Source organism: Gymnoscopelus braueri (assembly GCF_963280865.1).
Source record: "Gymnoscopelus braueri genome assembly, chromosome: 6".
Classification (NCBI taxonomy): domain Eukaryota; kingdom Metazoa; phylum Chordata; class Actinopteri; order Myctophiformes; family Myctophidae; genus Gymnoscopelus; species Gymnoscopelus braueri.
In genome coordinates this window covers 10,907,780-10,928,151 of record NC_137607.1, presented here as the reverse complement: position 1 = coordinate 10,928,151, position 20,372 = coordinate 10,907,780, and the positions used below count along the sequence as shown (strand labels likewise).

General features: G+C 41.2%; 2 protein-coding genes across 2 annotated transcripts; one reads left to right on the top strand and one right to left on the bottom strand.

Annotated features, from left to right (window-relative positions):
* Positions 1 to 5,112: 5,112 nt before the first annotated feature.
* Positions 5,113 to 5,652, top strand: LOC308086477 (large ribosomal subunit protein uL13m-like; the record flags this gene model as incomplete). The annotated part of the gene is made up of 1 exon (XM_080430012.1): positions 5,113 to 5,652. The coding sequence occupies one exon, from the start codon at positions 5,113 to 5,115 to the stop codon at positions 5,650 to 5,652; it is 540 nt and encodes a 179-aa protein (XP_080286138.1).
* A 679-nt stretch (positions 5,653 to 6,331) lies between these two features.
* On the bottom strand, positions 6,332 to 6,682 carry LOC308086775 (succinate dehydrogenase assembly factor 4, mitochondrial-like; the record flags this gene model as incomplete). The annotated part of the gene is made up of 1 exon (XM_080430425.1): positions 6,332 to 6,682. The coding sequence occupies one exon, from the start codon at positions 6,680 to 6,682 to the stop codon at positions 6,332 to 6,334; it is 351 nt and encodes a 116-aa protein (XP_080286551.1).
* Positions 6,683 to 20,372: the final 13,690 nt, after the last annotated feature.

The following is a 20,372-nucleotide window of genomic DNA, read 5'->3' as shown; positions in this document are numbered from 1 at the left end:
ATATAGACCTATGACTTAGACATAACCATATATAGACCTATGACTTAGACATAACCATATATAGACTTATGACTTAGACATAACCTATGACTTAGACATAACCATATAGAGGCCGGCCATGGGTCTGTCAGTATGACTCAGACATAACTCTGTCATATGGCCATAGATGGGCATATTACTGATGGCATGGATCTCCATATATGGGCATCAAAGAGACAGGAATGGCAGATACAGAGATCTCCATATATGGGCATATTGGCGGTGCACTCTAGTAAGCCATACTCGTCACTTTGCTAAACTAAGTCATTTGTTTAAGTTTTTCAGGAAAAATAAAAAACGGATCCAAAACAAAACTATAGGATATTTCTTAATCATTTCACCCAAAACGTTTATAACAAATTATGACTATTAATTTAAAAATAACACTGTCTGTCAGTTATGTAACATAAGAGATTTAAATAGGTTTAAATAGGATTAAACCTGACTTAGGCCAAATGATTTTGGCCTAAGTCAAAATCATTTGGCAATTATTTTGGCCTAAATCACAAAAACAAGTGACTTAGGCCAAAAAAAAATGCATATTTTAAGTCACACTAGGGAGATAGGCCATTACACTAAAAGGGGCGGGAATAGCATGATCCTTTTCAATTAGGATATAGGGGATTTTACCAGAGGTGGCCAGTGTCATGAGGAGCTGACTGAATATAATTTTCCTCAAAAAATGACTTCGGCCATTAGTTTAGCAAGGTGAAGATATTTGCAGTCGGGTTTGAATAATTTCAAGTGCAACTGTATGGAGCCAGCTGATTTGTTTGGGTCTGATGTCATGCTGACACGGTTAGGTCACACAACGCACGCCATAATATATATATATTTTTTCATTTTCTTTTCACAAATCTTTATTTATAGTCTCATGAAATACAATACAAAACAAACACAAACACAAACAACATACACAAACAAAGAAGTTATCAATGCATCTATATAACATCATCAGAGCCAGGGGGATTTACTAACAGAAAACATTAAAGAGTGAACACAAAAAGACAGTTCTTGTAGCTTCTTTATTTTTTTTTATGTACTGCCTGGCTTCAATCTCAAATACAATGAATGAGGGTTTGGAATGACGAAATTTGGATTTATTTATATGAAATGTAGCTAGAATAATGGTCAAATTAATTATGAATACCTCATTTTTCTTATTATTACTATTATTATCAAAGCCAAACAGTACATTTGCCAGTAAAGACTAAAGTCAGAGTCAACATTATCAACAATATACAGAGATACAACCTTCCAAAACTTGTTAGTGTGGGTACAATTCCAGAATAAGTGCAGCATTGTCTCCGGGTACATTTCACACAATGAACAGTTCACACAGATGTCTTTCTTAAACTTAAGAAGATAATGACTTGCAGGATAATACCTATGGATTTTAAACGAAACCTCCCTCACTTTATTGGTAAGAAGATATTTATATGGAAGATTCCAAATAACTTTCCAGTTCAAGCTATCAACAAATCTGGACCAATAGGATACTACATAAGATGTACTAATAATATTTTTCTGGAATAAAGCCTGTATGCTACGGTTTGTATTTTTTAACTCAGGTGACAGGCAGACACTACACACTGGAGTTTTCACAGGGTCAAGTAATGGTGCGTCATCTGATCTTACTGTCCCTTTATAGCTAGGGAATTTTAGCAAAATATTTGGACCATCTGTGAAAAAATGTACTACCAATAGCTTTCTTCACCAATGTGTGAATTTAGATGTCAAATTTCTCTAGCCTATTGCTTACATTGAACAACCATTAGTTAAACAATCATGACACTTGTCTTTTAGTAGACAACATGGAAGAGGATTCTGTAGCTTGTGGCTTAAGGTGCTTCAGCTGCGGTGGTCCTGAGACTGAGATTCAAAAGCTCTCAAAAGTCACCCAAAAAGGCTATGTACAGATTTTGTCTTATTCTGAGAGTGTGGATGATGCAGCATTAATCAGAAGACTACATGAGGACTGGAAAAACTGAGATGACCCCAAACTAAGATACCATTTGGAATGCAAAACCGAGCTATACAGTCGTGCAAGAGGTATATCCACTGGATATTGTACGTTTTTTTTTTCATTATGATGAAAGTTGCCACTTGCAGATTTCAATCCTATTCTATGTTGTGAGTGACATCATAATTTAATAAAAACTTTAAACATAATCTATTCTTTAGAGCAAGATGAGCAAGACCAACGGCCAGGCAGGAAGAAAAGACGCAGGGCATTGTCTGGGTCAAGTAGTTCAAGTGCTAGCTGGCACACTTGATCTACCATAATACTTGCATCCTTTGCAATGAAGGTATCAATGTTGGCACATTGAAAAGAAACCATGGTAAGTCTTTTGTATGTAAGATTCAAATGAATTTTGATAATTGTTTTTCTTGCTCCTCATTGTAGGCTTCCACTCAAAGTAAAATAATTTAATCATGCACCTTTTATCCAGACAGAGCTCGGCAGTATCGTGCACCTGATAATGTCTACCAGGACCAACTGAAAAGGAGTTTGATGCAGAGAGCAAAGCGACGAGGTGATGACTGGGGACGTGAAGTCACTGGTCGCCTGTCTGGTATTATAGATTTGTTGGCAGAAGAGGCAGTATATCATATTCGATGAAGAAGAGACTTTGAGAACCCTGTTACAAAGTCTAAGGTAACATTATATGGATACACAATACAGCTGTACAATACAACTCACATTTCTTATCCTTTATTAGTCCCCCTCATTCCTGGACCCATATCAATCTTGCAGAATAAATTATTTTGAAGTCAAAAGTTTCAAAATTATATTTCTTCCCTCAGGATAAGAAATGTGAGTTGTATTGTACAGCTGTATTGTATATCCATATAATGTTACCTCAGACTTTGTAACAGGGTTCTCAAAGTCTCTTCTGCATCGAATATGATATACTGCCTCTTCTGCCACCAGGCGACCAGCGACTTCAAGTCCCCAGTCATCACCTCGTCGCTTTGCTCTCTGCATCAAACTCCTTTTCAGTTGGTCCTGGTAGACATTATCAGGTGCACGATACAACTGCCGAGATCTGTCTGGATAAAAGGTAGCCACATACAGTATGTGCATGATTAAATTATTTTACTTTGAGTGGAAGCCTACAATGAGGAGCAAGAAAAGCAATTATCAAAATTCATTTGAATCTTACATACGTGCCAACATTGATACCTTCATTGCAAAGGATGCAAGTATTATGGTAGATCAAGTGTGCCAGCTAGCACTTGAACTACTTGACCCAGACAATGCCCTGCGTCTTTTCTTCCTGCCAGACCGTTGGTCTTGCTCATCTTGCTCTAAAGAATAGATTATGTTTAAAGTTTTTATTAAATTATGATGTCACTCACAACATAGAATAGGATTGAAATCTGCAAGTGGCAACTTTCATCACAATGAAAAAAAAACGTACGATATCCAGTGGATATACCTCTTGCACGACTGTATAGCTCGGTTTTGCATTCCAAATGGTATCTTAGTTTGGGGTCATCTCAGTTTTTCCAGTCCTCATGTAGTCTTCTGATTAATGCTGCATCATCCACACTCTCAGAATAAGACAAAATCTGTACATAGCCTTTTTGGGTGACTTTTGAGAGCTTTTGAATGTCAGTCTCAGGACCACCACAGCTGAAGCACCTTAAGCCACAAGCTACAGAATCCTCTTCCATGTTGTCTACTAAAAGACAAGTGTCATGATTGTTTAACTAATGGTTGTTCAATGTAAGCAATAGGCTAGAGAAAATTGACATCTAAATTCACAGTAATCAAAAGTTTTGCCAGCAGAGGAAAATAAATGCCAAAAAGTAGATAAACTACCGTACCTTAAAATCGTCCAGAAATATTTGCCAGGATGCAACACTCCCGCTCCTTCCCCACATGCAGACAGTGTATCCCACTGAGCATGTGCACAGTAGGTGTACACTCTTATCAAGTGTTTAGCAATATTTTCTTATTTTATTTTTCAGAATAGAATCAATTCAACAACACCCCAATCCCCTACCATTGATTATACACTGATTATACACTAACAATAACCAATATACCAATATTAGATGGCCAGGGAGACATTTTTACTCAAAAATAATGGTTGGAATGGATTCAGCACCCCTGAAAACCCCTAGTTAGACACCTCACAAGACTTTTATTTCTTTTCCTATTTTTCACCCAAGCCCTCTGGGCTCCTTAACTTTGATTGGCTCTCCAGGATTTTCCACGAGGAGTTGGGTTTAAATAAATTGAGAGGTGATTCTAGACACCTATAAGAACACATTGGTGAAGAAAGCTATTGGTAGTAAATTTTTTCACAGATGGTCCAAATATTTTGCTAAAATTCCCTAGCTATTAAGGAGCATCAAAATTCCAGAGGGAATAGCATCCATCACCGTTGCATACTCCTTTGGGGTAATAGGAATGCCAAAAGTTCTAAGAAACTCAGAATAACTTAACAGTGCGCCATTACCATCAAGTAACTGATTCACACGGATAATATTACTGTTAAACCAGTTATGATAAAATAAAGATCTATTTTTAAACAAAATGCACCTATAAATGTATCATTTATGGGGGGGGGAATTGTGTTTATATATCAAAGACCAGGCCAACAACATTTGTTTATGATATTTTGACAGACTTGGAGTAGCCGCTGAGTCAGTGACATCATCACATCAGTCATGATGTCATAGTGAGATGACTGACGTGATCAGAAAGCTCAAAGTAGCACAGCGACCGACACTGTTTCAACATTGAAGAAATACAGAACTGAAACATCGCTTCAGCCCTTTCTGGTTGACTCTGCTTGTGATTTATCAGAGTTTTCGGGACCGTCTCTAGTTCTCATCGGCAAGACATCACTTATGTTAAGCAGCGAGTCTTGACTCAACCAGCAAACCAAACTAAACTCCCAACGCTATTTTTCAGGGACCTTTATAGGTTGGCTAGCCTGTGACATGCTAAGTTGTATAACTGTCTGTGTGGCAGACATTGTTGGGGTAGATTAGCTAAGAATTAACAACTGGTGTCAACCCTGAAACCAAGGAGAATATACTGTAGCCAGAGAAAGAATGTCCAGTTTCTCCAGATCCGCCCAGCAGTGGGCGACCTTCGCCCGTTCGTGGTTCCTGATTGACGCCAACATGCAGCCACCGGGGAAGATAGCTGCCATGTGTTCTGTTAGACTGCAAGGGAAACACAAACCCATCTACCATGCACTGAGTGACTGTGGGGACCACGTGGTGGTAATTAACACCAGACACATCGCCTTCTCTGGGAACAAGTGGGAACAGAAGGTTTACTCATCGCACACTGGGTATCCGGGTGGATTCAAACAAGTCACAGCTACCCAGCTTCACCTCAAAGACCCGAAAGCTATTGTGAAGTTGGCAGTTTATGGGATGCTACCCAGGAACCTGCACAGGCGCACGATGATGCAACGCCTGCACCTCTTTGCCGACGACGTCGTTCCAGATCATATCCTGCCTAACCTGACTGAGACGCTGCCTCAGCCCAGAAAGGTGCCCAGGAAGCTGAATGAGTACGCACAAGAGGAGATAGATGCTTTCCCCATGCTGTGGACACCGCCTGAAGACTACAAGATGGAGTGAGCTCATCAGCAGATGACCAGGTTGTGTTACTGTATGTTGATGCAACTTCACTATGTCCTCTCTAGAGCAAACTGTTGGCTTGAAATATCACGTGAAACGATTAAAAAGGAATACCGGTGCCAAATTGTCTCAATGTGTAAAGACAGCAAATGGCTCTGCATCTTCATTGGAGCTGTGTCTTTGGCTTCAGAGCTGGATACATTCATAAAGGTTTTTTTTAAAGTACATTTTTCCAAGTTATTGTAGTAATGCTGGAAACATGCATGATTTTAGTTGAGTACCACGTGAAATGTTTACCCTGAAGCATAAATAAATAAGCCTTACTGAAAGCTGCTCTGCTATCATCCTTATAAGCTGTACAATTAAGTAATACCTTTAAATCCACTATATTAATGGTATGTATTTCTTAGTTCGGATTCTTAAAAAAATCAGAACTATCCCACATGTTTGATAGTCATGAATATGTTAATACATGTTTGTAAATAACACATGCCAGGGAGTAGGCTAACAAAACATCTAGTCAAACGGAACATTGTGATTTTAATAATAGCATTCCATTGTGTAATACGAACAAACAAATAAATCAATCAAATACACGCTTAGATGTTTTTATTTTTATTTCATTTCCCCAGCAGCCTAAAAAATAGCTCCGTCGTGATTGCTCGTGCCAAAAAACAGACTAAAAATCTATGCAGCGGCCCTTCCTCTCCCAGTCCCCGTAACGTGTGGGCTCCGGCCCTCTGGGGCCCCCTTTCTCCTTGGTTTCAGGTTTGACATCATGAGGAGATTTTTCGAGAACGCCCTTGCCCTTCGCTTCGGGCGTGTTAAACCGCCCCGGTGACGTTACACCCTTGCCCTTCCCTCCGGGTGTGTCAAACCGTCCCTGTGGTGCGTTCTCTTTCCGCAGTGGTTCCTTGTCCTTCACAGATGCACTGACTGACTGTGAGCATCCTCTGAAAGCTGGTTCCACTACGAATCCCTTGGTTACGCAACGGTTGGTTGTAGCAACGCAGAGCCTCAGAAGAGACATTGTGCGGGCGGGACAGGAGCTGTCTGTGACCTGGTGTTCATTCAACTTAGCTAATTTACCTATCATCAACTTACTTTATTCTTTGATACCGCAAACCTATAAGGGTCACTGGAAACTATGGAGCTTATGGAGTCAACCATGACCATATATGGAGCTTATGGAGTCAACCATGACCATATAGCTTATGGACTCAACCATAAGATATGGACTCTTGGGTTGACCTTATACCCTTTTGAGTAGGGTCGGTCCGTGCACACACATTACGCATGCATATATTTCCGAGTTACACTATGTGCAACTCTGAGGTGTTCTGCAACAGTAGGAGAGTAGACAAGTACCTGACCTTCATGTGATCTGAACTACTTTATTGTAAAAGAATAAAATAATGTTATGCCGTATTAAGGAACATGAAACGCAAAAAGTCAAAACACACCTTAGTTTAATTGTTCTGCCTCAAATTGCAGTAAGAACCCACAAGGATATCAAACAGCAAAGGCCCAGACAACATGACAGGTTGGCTTCACTGACTGAAAAACAAAGACTTTGAACCAACAATAACACATGGCACTCTTAACAGATTGGCTGCGAAGGACGTAGATCTACGTCATTTCAAATCCAACCGTTGACCGCCATTGACATAGATCTATTCTACGCCAATTAAAAAAAAACAGGAATTGACTCGACTCTGATAGAAGGAATGGACGGATGTGACGTCATCCCAAAAAACGTCACTTCTGTCCACTCCTATATTAGGATCTGTAGAAAAACACATCTAGCTTCTTTTTTTTTGTGGTGAAAACCAGCCATTTTCAACGGGATATAGCAATAAAATGGCCGATCACGGTAAAAACGTTTTTGCTCCAGTGAATACACTAGACCCTCCCCCACCCCCAGACACTCTTTGTTTTCATCCGCGGCTCTCCAAAGATCGCCAAAACAAGGTAAAAAACGCTGGCACCAGTGTCAAATGTCGCTACATTGCAGTATCAATACTGCAATGTAGGTACTCTGTTATGTGTTGCATCGCAACGCATTGTGAGCTTGTAGATCGGCTATTTTCAAATGGCCGAAATGTATATAGGGCTAAAGTGGTTAATGCATGTTTTGTAATAATAATCAAAATCTACAAAGTAACTAGTAACTAAAGTTTTCAAATAATTGTAGTGGACCAAGAGTATAATATTTGCCTCTGAGATGTAGTGGAGTAGAAGTAAAAGTACAGAAAATTGGAAATACTCGAGTAAAGTAAAAAATACTTTCCTACTCCTGTTTCCGATTGATTTGAGTGGACTCACCTGTGATGACCAGCTGAGACTGGTCTGCCAACGAGCTGAGACAATATAAAGACTGCCTGAGCAGTCAGTATGGCCAGTTCACTTGTCTCTCTCAGTCTGTTTGGCTCAGTGTTAGTTAAGAGGCTGTCTAGTGGTGGAGAAATTACCATTAAATGAATGTAGACATACCATAATGTAGACAAACTGTCACAAGTAAAAGTCTTGCACTCAAAATGCAACTTGAGTAAAAGTACGAAAGTAATTGGCATGAAATTGTACAAAGTGCCGAAGTAAACGTACTTTTCTAAAAAACGTTTCTTTGTCCAGAATTTGTCAATGAAAATGCAGTATTCTCACTTGTAAAATGGCACCAACATGCTCGATAAATTATTTTGAATGTTGGAAATGTAAACCGCTTGCACATATGAACAGTACCGTGGGAAGTAGGGGTGCGGGGGGGTGCGGCCGTCCCCCCCTCCCCCCAGGTACCGCACCCCCTACCGCCCCCCCATAAATATATATATTTTTTTGATAATAAATCGGTAAAATCAGGCAAAAATAAGAATTAAATATCATAACTCTAACCTAACCCTAATCCTAACCCTAAAACCAAAATAAAGGAACCAAAAACTGGGAAAAAAAACTAACCCAATCCGCCCAAAACCGCGAAAAAAAATTGCGCATGCGAAGTTTAGTCATCTTGGAAGGACACAGGATGTGGTGGTAAACAATTAGCAGCTGCCTGTCACAAATAACTGTAGTTAAACAGGCAAGTTAAACAGGCAATTCACTAGTAAAGACCACACCATCAAACATAATCGAGTTGGGTTGTATTTATTGGATCTGAAATCAGCATGGATTGATTGAGCAATGGAGGAATGAGGGGAGGAGGGGTTGAAGGTTGAGGAGTAGAGTTAGGTAAGCAGGGAGCAATGGAGGAGGAGGCGTTGGGCTGAGGGCAGGTCAAGGAGCTTTATTGTCATTCCATACAGAACGAAATGTATTACTCAGGTCCTGGTCATGGCAGAGTAAATAAATAAGATAAATAAGACACCTAAACACAACAAAGGCTAAAACTACAACAACTATATAAAAACAACAGCATTTAAAAAAAACTGTTAATGTGTCACGGTTCAATTCATAGTGCAGAGTTCATTGGTAGTTTTTACAGATCACTAAGAGCGAGAGTTCATGATTCGCACAGCTTCGGGGAAAAAGCTGTTTTTCAGCCTGGTGGTGCTGGCCTTAATGCTGCGCAACCTCCTTCCCGAGGGGAGGAGGTCAAACAGACCGTGAGCAGGGTGGGTGGCATCTTCCATGATGCTAGTAGCCTTATTCCTACACCTGCTGATATAAATGTCACTGATGGCAGGTAGGCTGCTTCCGATTATTTTTTGAGCAGACTTCACCACCTGCTGCAGAGCTTTTCTGTCAGCAGCAGAGCAGTTTCTGTGCCATGCGGTGATGCAGGATGTAAGGATGCTCTCCACCGCACACCCATAGAAGGAAGTAAGGACAGGGGTACCTAGCCCCGGCCGCTTCAATCTCCTCAGGAAAGGAGTGAGGTGACGAAAGGAAGGGGAGGATGAAGTGGAGGATGAAGTGATGTGCGATATTAACGAGGGGATGTGAAGTTAGAGGAATGGCAGGCGAGTGGGATGAGGGGATGGAGGGTTGGGAAGATGTGATGAGGGGTGAGGTGAAGAAGGAGAAAGGAGCGAGTGGTGAGGTGATCAAGATGGGGTGGAGAAAGAGCACGGGGATCGAGGGTGATTTAGTGAGGATGGGGTGGAGGGGAAATGGGAGAAGGGTGGCGAGATGAAGTGAAGGGGTGATGGGACGAAAGGTGATGTGAAGAAGGGTGATATGATGACATGGATTGAAGCAAAATAAAATCTCACGACTGAAAAAAAAATTGTATGGCCAAGTCCTATTATAACATTTGTGAAACAGTGTGAAAGGAGCCCCCCACAGTAGCGCCGTTTCCTAAACAATGAACACAATATGTAAAATTAGGTTTTAAGTCATATTGTTTCTGCCTTGAAAAAAAAAAGGCTTTAGCCTTTGCTTTTATGAAATATCTGAGATATTAGGGTTTTATGGAATATGCTTCTGAACATATTGCTAGTTTGACCACTTCAAATGATCTAATCTTTCAAAATAATAATCGAAAATAGCCTATTCTACAAGCTCTCAATGCATTGAGAGCTTGTAGATCGGCTATTTTCGCTGCGCAACATGCTTCCATAGAAAACATGCTGGCTTCTATGGACTCCAAATGACTGAAATCAGTCATGGTGACTGAGAACTTTAATCCATGTATGATGAAGATGAGGTGAAGGGGGATGAAGTGTGATGTGATGACAAAGGGTGAATGATGAAGATGAGGTGAAAGGGCAAGGGGACGAAGGTCGGTGCGGTCAAGGAGTGTTGGTCCAGGAGCAGGTGGTAGTTGGTGGTTCCGGGGGGGAATGAACTTTGAGTATTTGGCTTTGGGGTCCGTAGAGCTGAGTGGCGCTGATTTACGCCTGAAGACCCCCATCAGGAACCTGAAGGAAAGGATGAGGAATGGTTAGTGGAGCACACAAAGAACCGTGGGGAGACTGGAGTGGTGGAGGGATGCGAGAAACGAAATGACAGGTGACGGTGGTCATGGCTCATGTATATACAACCCTTGATTAGCTTGGTGGGAGGCGATAAGGGAGGAGTTGTTATCAAAGGGATCACAAGCAGGTGAGCTTGGGAGGAGTTGATATCCGCCAGATCGGAGGCGATTACAAAGGGGAGGAGATACTTTTTTTTATTTTTTATTTTGTATACATTTTTATCCCACGATTTTTGTAAAACATTTTTTCACCCAGTGCCAATTATCTAAGTAATCATGGGCGCTACACTCCCTCTGCCAGCCTAGGGTGAGCCTAGAGCCGAGCTCATGCCTCACGCAAGCCGCTTCTTATCTATATGATATATATCCCTTGTTAGACGTAGCGCGTGGAAGGAACACGTTTTTCCAACCAATTCCTTTCCCCTTCATCAGGTGCCCTGGCTGACCAGGGGGAGGCAGTATAGAGACCAGGATTACTGCATGTTTTTGTGAGGGTACTTACCCTAGGTGACACGGGAGAACATGCAAACACCACACAGAGAGGCCCTTTCGCCAACCCCACCTAGGGTATGGGCAATAATGACGCGGAGGAGAGAATACGCCCCTAGTGCCCACAGCGTCCCTGGCGGGAATCGAACCCTAATACCGAATCATCCCCTCTCATGTCTCAAGAGTGGAGCTCTCATACAACTGCTAATGAAATGAATATGATATCACAATACACTCAGAAACTAAAATCCCCATTACTTAGTTGTCCTGATTGTGAAAAAGGGGAGGAGAGAGAGCGACTATTGTTCAGTGGGTAGTTAAAGGATGGAGACGTTATATTCTAAATAAGCGGTCAATCCACTGTAAAATCAAAACGAACCAGGAACAGAGAACAGGAGTCAAGCTGAATGGTTAACTCACCAGGAACCTTCTTGGGGAGGATGGAGGAGACATATTTCGGTATCTCCTGCAGCGTGGAGGGCTTGAGCATCTCCATGTCTATTGTGAAGTCGTCAACGCCAGGGGTCATGTTCTCGTGGGTCTGCAAGAGCTTGCAGACATGCCCCCTCTGCTCGTTGTTTAGCCCGCAGATGTTATAGGCGAGCTGGAGGAACATGTGCTTCACTTCAGGTTTCATGGTGGGGGGCTCTGCCATCTGAGGCAAAATAGGGAGTGTCAGGATGTAAACACTAATTGGTAAGTTTATTACATTGCGTCAGAGCCATTTTGGTTTGTGACTGTTAGTAATGCTGAAATTTACTGAGGAGAGAGAGAGAGAGAGAGCGAGAGAGAGCGAGAGAGAGAGAGAGAGAGAGAGAGACACTCTGTATGTTCAGTGCAGCACCGGTTTAAAAAAAAGAAAAAATACGCACCGACATTCCATAGGCTAAATCAATGCATTTTGTGATCACATCGCACAGAGGCTGCTCTAAACCTATTATCAAATAGGATTCTATAAGCGGCGCTTCATGTCCTCTTTCACTACATCCATAAATCTCCAGGTCTGAGGTTATGACGTCAATCAAACTTTCATTTTCAACTACCCCATAACAGTCATCCAACGTTAGAGGCCAACATTAATTCAATGTCTAACTAACATCAGAATTTGACGTCAAACCAACGTTGGGTTATGTATGACGTCAATCAAACTTTCATTTTCAACTACCCCACAACAGTCATCTAACGTTAGAGGCCAACATTAATTCAATGTCTAACTAACATCAGAATTTGACGTCAAACCAACGTTGGGTTATGACGTCAATCAAACTTTAATTTTCAACTTAAATACAACTTGTATCCGACGTTAGATCACAACGTTAATTTAATGTCTAAATAACATCAGAGTTTGACATCAAACCAACGTTGGGTTTTGACGTCAATCAAACTTTCATTTTCAACTTAAATACAACTTGTATCCAACATTAGATCACAACATTAATTCAATGTCTAAATAACATCAGAGTTTGACATCAAACCAACGTTGGGTTTTGACGTCAATCAAACTTTCATTTTCAACTAAAATACAACTTGTATCCAACGTCAGATCACAACATTAATTCAATGTCTAAATTAACATCAGAGTTTGACAGCAAACCAACATTGGGTTAAAGGAGAATTTTGGACTAAAGTTTTCTTACCTTTTCTATGACGTTATGATATCTTAGGAGGAATGGTACAGTAGAAAATTTTCATAACTCCACCCCTGAGCCGCCACAGCTTAAAAGGTGCGCGGATAGGCCTTAGGTTAGATCACATATTTTAATAGCTTTTTTTATTAATTTTTTTGGTGAGATCTGACGTTCATAGTGACAGAACATTGTCCCAAAAAAAAAATAAAAAATAAAAAAACAGAAGTCTCGCTAGACGAGATTGAAATCTCGAGATTTCAATCTCTTCTAGCGAGAATTCTGTTTTTTTTTTTTTTTTTTTTTTTTTGGTTGCATAGTGTTCTGTCACTATGAACGTCAGATCTAAAAAAAAAAAAAAAAAAAAAAAAGCTATTAAAATATGTGATCTAACCTAAGGCCTATCTGCGCACCTTTTAAGCTGTGGCGGCTCAGGGGTGGAGTTATGAAAATTTTCTACTGTACCATTCCTCCTAAGATATCATAACGTCATAGAAAAGGTAAGAAAACTTTAGTCCAAAATTCCCCTTTAAGACGCCTATCAGATTTTCATTTTCAACTAAAATACAACTTGTATCCAATGTTGGAGCCCAACAATAAATATTGTTGAAAATGATAAACTGATTGACGTTAATCTCTGATGTTGTGTACACGTTATCTTTTTTTCTCTACTCCAACAGTATGCAAGTTCAATTTTGGTTAAATGAAATTCGGACTGACGTCATAACCCAATGTTGGCAAGACGTCATCCTCCAATGTTGGTCAGACTTTAAATTGTGGTTGTAAGTAAGAATTGCATTTCTCTCAAACCCAACGTTGGGTTGACATCAATATCCAACATTGTTCAGATGTTGCATGTTTGTTGTAAATCAATATCAATATCTTCAACTTCCTACATTAGACAAGACGTGAGAAAAGAATAACAATCTTGGTTATCAAGACTGCTTTATTTAACAAACTATTAAACTATTAACTATTTTTTAAATTATTTTTTCAAAATAAACATATACAATATTGTGTTTACATATACAATAAAACTTAGTACAAATGTACAAATATGTACAACATTTCAACTTTGTTTGCGTTCGTTTATGTGCTAAAAGAGTGACTTTGAGATCTGTTTCAGCTTACAATGTAAGTCAATGAGGAGCATATTTTGAATTATCAATTTCTAATTGATGGAGCAATTATTTTTGATTTCTAGTCCACCTTTGGAGTTACATCATGACAAGGTAACTACACAACCCAAACCTCTACCAAAGTGGTCTTGCCCTTGCAAAGTACAAATATGTGCAAACCTTTAAAATGAAAAACCTTTTTAAAGTGTACTTACAAAAAAAAATTACAATTTACAATAAAACTTTTGGTGACCACGTCTCTCCATTATCACTTAACCATTACAAATATGTACAAAATTCTAAACGGAATCATTTGGACCCATTAAAAATGTTGAAATAGAAAAACTTGGACCGTTGAAATGAAAAAACTTGGACCCTGGAAACCCTTTGAAATTGTGCAAACATGCTTGAGGTGCACCTGAGCTGGCTGCTAGGCAATCGGCTGCTCTGCACGGGCACTCGATTGCCTGGCAGCTCCTATCCTCCCACCTATTCCGTCTTCCTTCGTCCACCTCCCCCGACCCTGTCAGGTGCATACTTGAGACAGAGGGCCATCTGTTCGTGGATGGCTGACTCTGTCTCCTGGCTGCTCCTCTGGACACTCTCTGTAAGACATGACAAGATGGGCTACAGTAAGCAGTAAAACTGCTGACATTCTAAGTGGCCAAACATTTAATTAATATAATGCTCACAGGGATTTCAACTTTGGACGCTGTTCAGCAGGCTACATCTTTGGCATAACAAAATGAAAGCCAGCAGAGATATCAGTTTTAAAGATGTCAAAGAACATAAAAGACCACATATAACATATCCAGCATGTTTACACTTGAAAGCATTGTGGGTAGTGGCCAGGTTGTTCACAAGTGGCCACTGTGTCAAGACATGATTACTTGTTTTCACAAAACCATACTAAACACTGGATATATGCCGTTTACCTGTGATGACAGCACAGAGGCGGAGCTTGGTAAAGGCCAGCTTGGGCTTGGCACCCTTCATGTTACATCACCTCATTTGTCATCAACCTGTGGATACAAAAGGTAATTTAAAAGTGATGTAATTAAATTATTGATGTAAATATAATAACTTATGACTAGTAGAGTTAAAAAATGGGCTGGAGCAGTAGAAGTTAGCACTCAAACTGCAGAAAAAAAATGATATCACCATTACAAAAGTTAAAACCACCACCACTGTTTCAACAGTTTGGCCTGGTGTTCCCTATGCAATGGCAAGTCTACCCAATTCCCATAATATTAATGCTTCCTTAAAAGCCATAAAATAAACTTACTTCTCCATGACCTTCCTTACGTTATCCTTTAGTGATGTCCCTCCTACCATCGTCAATGCATTGATCTGAAATTAAGGGGGTTGAGGAAAAAAAAAGTGTTCAGAATTACACCATGACTGTTGGAAGATAGTGATTGAAACACTCTACATTAGATAAAACTGTACCATGTTGGCATCACTTCATTGATTGAATACTTTGACAGAAATGTAAACAGCACTGTGGTACAGAAAGATATTAATGCTAAAAGGATAACACAATAACGACCTGGGGACTCATTTCCATTGTGATTCTGTGTATTCAATTCATCAACAGAGCATCAAATATTACACATTAACCCATTAATACCTGGAACGCATCTGTGTCACTTTTAGATTTCTTTAGGCTATTCAAAAATAGCAGATATACAAGTTCATAGCGCGGCACCGAGTGCCGCGCTATGAACTTGTAGATCTGCTATTTTTGAAAAATCGAGGAAAAAAAAAGGTTTTTTTTTTCATTTTTTTTTAGGATTTAGAAGACATTTCTAGAATCTTCTCAGGTCTTAAAGGGTTAATACATGTCATCAACAAATATAAACAGCTATATTTAGCCAATCGTATCTCAGATCTCTACCTACCAATGCATTTTGTGATATTTAAATTCAATGTAGGGCCTACAACTGGGGGGAAACATTTGAGATTTAAAAACAAACTGCATTGCAAAACCAAGGCAAAGACTGTAGAGCAGTCTTTCATATTGGGATGGTATCAGGATTGGTTTTCAAAGCAGAGGCTGTAGGTTGGTAAGTTGAGGATTTCTCCACTGTTCTAAACATACATTGAATTTAGAGGTTCCAAGATAGTAGGCGAAGCGTGCCAATACGGCTGGCTATACTACAGTTGTGAAACCTACCAGCTTCTCCCTGTCGGATGCAGAGCTGAGGGATTCATCGAGCTCATTCAGCTCCTCCAGGGTTGTCAGCCTATTCGGAAGCGGCACTTTGCTGCTGGCTTGCTCTTTCAGCGACATGTCCTGCAGCCCATCCCTGATGGCCACCAGCAGCTCCAGGACTTTCCTCTGAAATTCTAACGCATTGAAACAAATAATCACAATTAGAGCACGACCTTACCAACAACACAACGGAATTGCGTGTGTGTGTGTGTGTGGCTTGCTTACTTGCTTGCTGCATTGGGAAAGGGGAGTTTCTGGAGCTGCTGGGCCGATGTGACTGCAGGGCAGTCGCTTTTCTTTTCTCTGTTTAGTGAGACAGGCATCGATGAGAAGGTGAACTGCTCTACTTTTCTTCAATATAAATCACCTTTGCATTAAGTGCAGGCTTAATATATCCTCCAAATGTGACCTAGTGGCAGCTAGTGTTCTTCCAAAAAAAAAAGAAGCTAGTGTTCTTCCGAATTGAAATAAATGCAAACAATGATGACTTGAACAAACCAACAATCTTAAGTTGATTTTTTTTTTTGAAAGATGCACAACATTGTTTAGGATTAACTATTAAGCCCCCCTCCCACACACACAATATCTATTACATCGTATGTATGTATGGACTAGCAAATACCAATATGTGTATGGGCCAAATGTTTATTAAAACAATCTGACTTCATACAAACCTTTTGGCCTGACAGTTTTTTCCGGACTGGCTGGCATACTCTGTGTGCTAAGGACACTCCTTGTCCGAGTCTTCCATGGCCGGCATCTCTGGCTCTGGAAGGCTGTGGCCTAGAGAAAACAGTGATTAACACCTTAGTCTGTAATTCCAATGCATTGAAACGAATGATCACCACAATTAGAAAGAGGACAACCTTACCACCAACACAACGTAAGTGTGCATCGCTTACTTGCTAGGTTCGTTGGGGGTGCGGCTTGGGATGTGGAGGAGACTCCAACTTTGTTAATCTTTTTTGGAGGAGCTGGCAGCTGTAGGCTTAGGTGGCCTAAAGAAAACAGTGATTAACACCTTCCTCTGAAATTCTAATGCATTGAAACGAATGATCATCACAATTAGAAAGGGGATAACGTCACCACCAACACAACAGAAGTGTACGTGTGTGTTGCTTAATTGCTTGTGGCGTTGGATTACCTTTGGAAGAGCTGGGCACAGCGGACTTCTTTAACTTCTTCTTTGGAGCCGGCAGCTCTGGCTCCGGACTCTCGTCTGGCTCCGGACTGTTGCGGCCTAAAGAAAACAGTGATTACAACCTGGTCTTTTAACTGTCTTCAGCTGTATTGTATGTGAAACTTAAAAGTTGCAATATTCCTCATCGATATTGCTCGTGTCACTAGGCATTTGCCATTAACATCCAGCGGTGGGGGGAACTAACCTTCATTACCTTCCTCACGGTCCTCGTCTTCATACTCAGAATCTAATTAAAAGACAAATGTTAGCAAAAACGTATTCTGTTGAAAAGAGGATTTTTATTGCCTAGAGTATGTCGTCGATAATGACAGTAGCCGTGACGCAAATATTCATTTGTTCACAAAGCCTAAAAGCCACAACAGAAATGTTGCTTTTATGTTCCAAAATGTTCAATGCCAAAAACACATAATGAAATAATTATTCAGTTATTTGAGTGACAATTAATCCATTGTCAAGTAAGCGTTATATATAATCAGTGAAGATTGACTGCAAAGTTAAAGAGAAAATACCATAAGCGTAGTCTGCATAAACTGCATCTTTGTCTGGCGTTTCTCTGGAGCAGCTGCTTCTGAACCACTTGTGAGGTTTTGGTCCTCACACTCATCAAAGTTATCTATCAATCATAAATAAACCATGGCAAAGCAAAAAGGTTGTCAATGCCTGACATATGGCAGGTTAATTAAGACAAAGTGCACATAATAGATGCAACTACCTACCAGATCGCGTCTTCACCTTCAGTAGCGGAAACCGCCGCCAACCATCTGTAGGTGGGCGGCGTTCACGAAATTCACGAAATTTTGCCTTCCAACGCTCCAGCTTTTCAATCGTTTCTTCCAGCTCCAAAAGGGTCGCCTTGGCTCTCTTCCGCCTGCGCAGGCATGCGGCAGACATACATGGAGTGTTAGGGGAGGGGTTCGGTCCTCTGGGGGAGATGGGAGGTCCCCCAGAGGGACCAGGAACCGGGGCTTCCTCGGGAACTTCCTGGGGAACCGGCGGGGTTCCTTCAATTAAATCAAATTCTGAGACCACTGCTACTGCTGGGGCAGAGGCCCGCAGCGCTCCAACTAACCTTTTCACCTCCTCCCAGGTGGCGAGGTGTAAGAGGAGCCTGCGAGTGCGGGCGCGCTCTTCTCTGTCCTTCACCCCCTTTAGATGCATCTCCAAGTGCCTTTAGACTTTGGCAGTTTTTTTTGGCACGTGGGGCAAGGAACCTGGGAAATGCGAATCCTCCCCCTGGCCAACTTCAGGAAAATCACAATTTCCTCAGGGTTCTTCAGTAGGTGTTTTTTTCTGAGGTGTCCCTTCATGTCGGCCAAAACCTTACGACACTCGGGGAAGGGGCAGGGGGCTTTTTCTGGATTTTTTCTTTCGGACGCTTTCGATGGCTTCTTGGCCTTCCCCTGAAACCACAATAACACTGCTTTAAAAAAGTGCATTGGCTTAGAATGGTGTCCCTTTTGTCAAACACTGAGGGACTTGCATCACTATATGCAATCCAATGTCATTGTACATTTCAAAAGGATTGTCAAATTGGCATTGACATGGGAAAGGGTCATGCCAAGATGACATATGGTACGTTGAATAGGACAGTCATTTTGGAATAGACTTGGGAAAAGTCTATGCCAAGTTGACATTTGTTACAATGGAAAAGGACAGTCAATTTTGCATTGACATGGGAAAGGTCTATGCCAAGTTGACATCTAACCTACAATCCGATTGTGTCGCTGTTTGTTCATGTGTTTGTCAAAAACTCGCCACTGCGCATGCGTATGCACCGCTGTTGCCAGATCGTGCGCGAGCAACAAGCAACCAGCTTCATGAAAAAACACAACGCTGCGCACTGCGCATGCGTCGACGCACTTTCTCTAACCAATTTACACCCACTTCACGCTTACAAAACCTGGACATGGCAAAGTCGCTCATCGTTCTGTGATTGACAGCAAAAGTTGGCCAATCAGGTGGCGAGTTCGCAGCCTGAAAAAATACGAACGGCAGCCATTGTTGGTTGTCCGAGTGCCTTCACTTCTTATTTTCGCTTATTAAACGCACTCAAACTACTGCTTTGAGGCACGGAATTCACTTATAACATATCGTTTGGATAGAATTTAGTTGTTTCACTTCATATGTGTGGTCAATTAATCATGACAGAGCCTATTTAAAAATAAATATTCAGAGAACCGTCAGGGGCGAACAGTCACACGCATGTATCCCAATAAGTCAACCTATTTTGCCAGTAGCCATCTCAAAAGTCCCGTTGCGTCATGGCTGTCCCCCCCACCACACCCCCACCACACACACACACACAGGGAGAGAGAATAGTCAGCTAAACAGCGCGACATAATTTTCGCTGACGCAGAGACAGAGAGACAGAGAGAGGAAGAGAGGGAGGGAGGGAAAGACAAAATAAGCAAGCCCTCGCTTATTTTCCCGCGGACGTAATTTATTTGTCATTGTGGTGAATGTTTGCCGCTGATGTTTGTTGTGTGAAGCTTAATGTCAGAGTGTTTGTGTTGGAGCGCCTCAGTGCGGCTGCTGAGTTCATGTGCAACATCTTGCATGCTGGCTGTGGGTGGCTTCACAGTTTTCCTTCGCCGTGTCTGTAGGTCATGGCCTGTCTCCAGGGACCCCCAAGGGGGGGGGGGGGGGGGGCGGCCACCCTCTGGGTTTTATTTTTTATTTTTTTATCCCATGATTTTGTACCGCCAAACAACATTTTCTTTGGCGGGGTTAGGGGGGGGGGGTACTAGAATTCTGCCCACGTAGCGGGCAGAACTTCTAGTTTGTTACAATGGAAAAGGACAGTAAATTTCGCATTGACCTGGGAAACGGCCATGCCAAGTAATCAGTCAATTTGGCAACATCCCAGTGAGCCATAGTCGTCTATTAGACCTCCGTCTAAAACTAGGTTATAATTGGTCTAAAAGTGAAAGTTTTTTCAACGTCTATTCTTAGCCTAGACGTTGATTAGCTGTTTTTTAAGCGTCTATATTTAGACCGTCTATATTATAGACGTCATTTCAACGGCTATGATATAGACGGTCTATATATAGACGCTTAAAAAACAGCTAATCAACGTCTAGGCTAAGAATAGACGTTGAAAAAACTTTCACTTTTAGACCAATTATAACCCGGTTTTAGCCTAGACCTTAGACGTTTTTTAAAC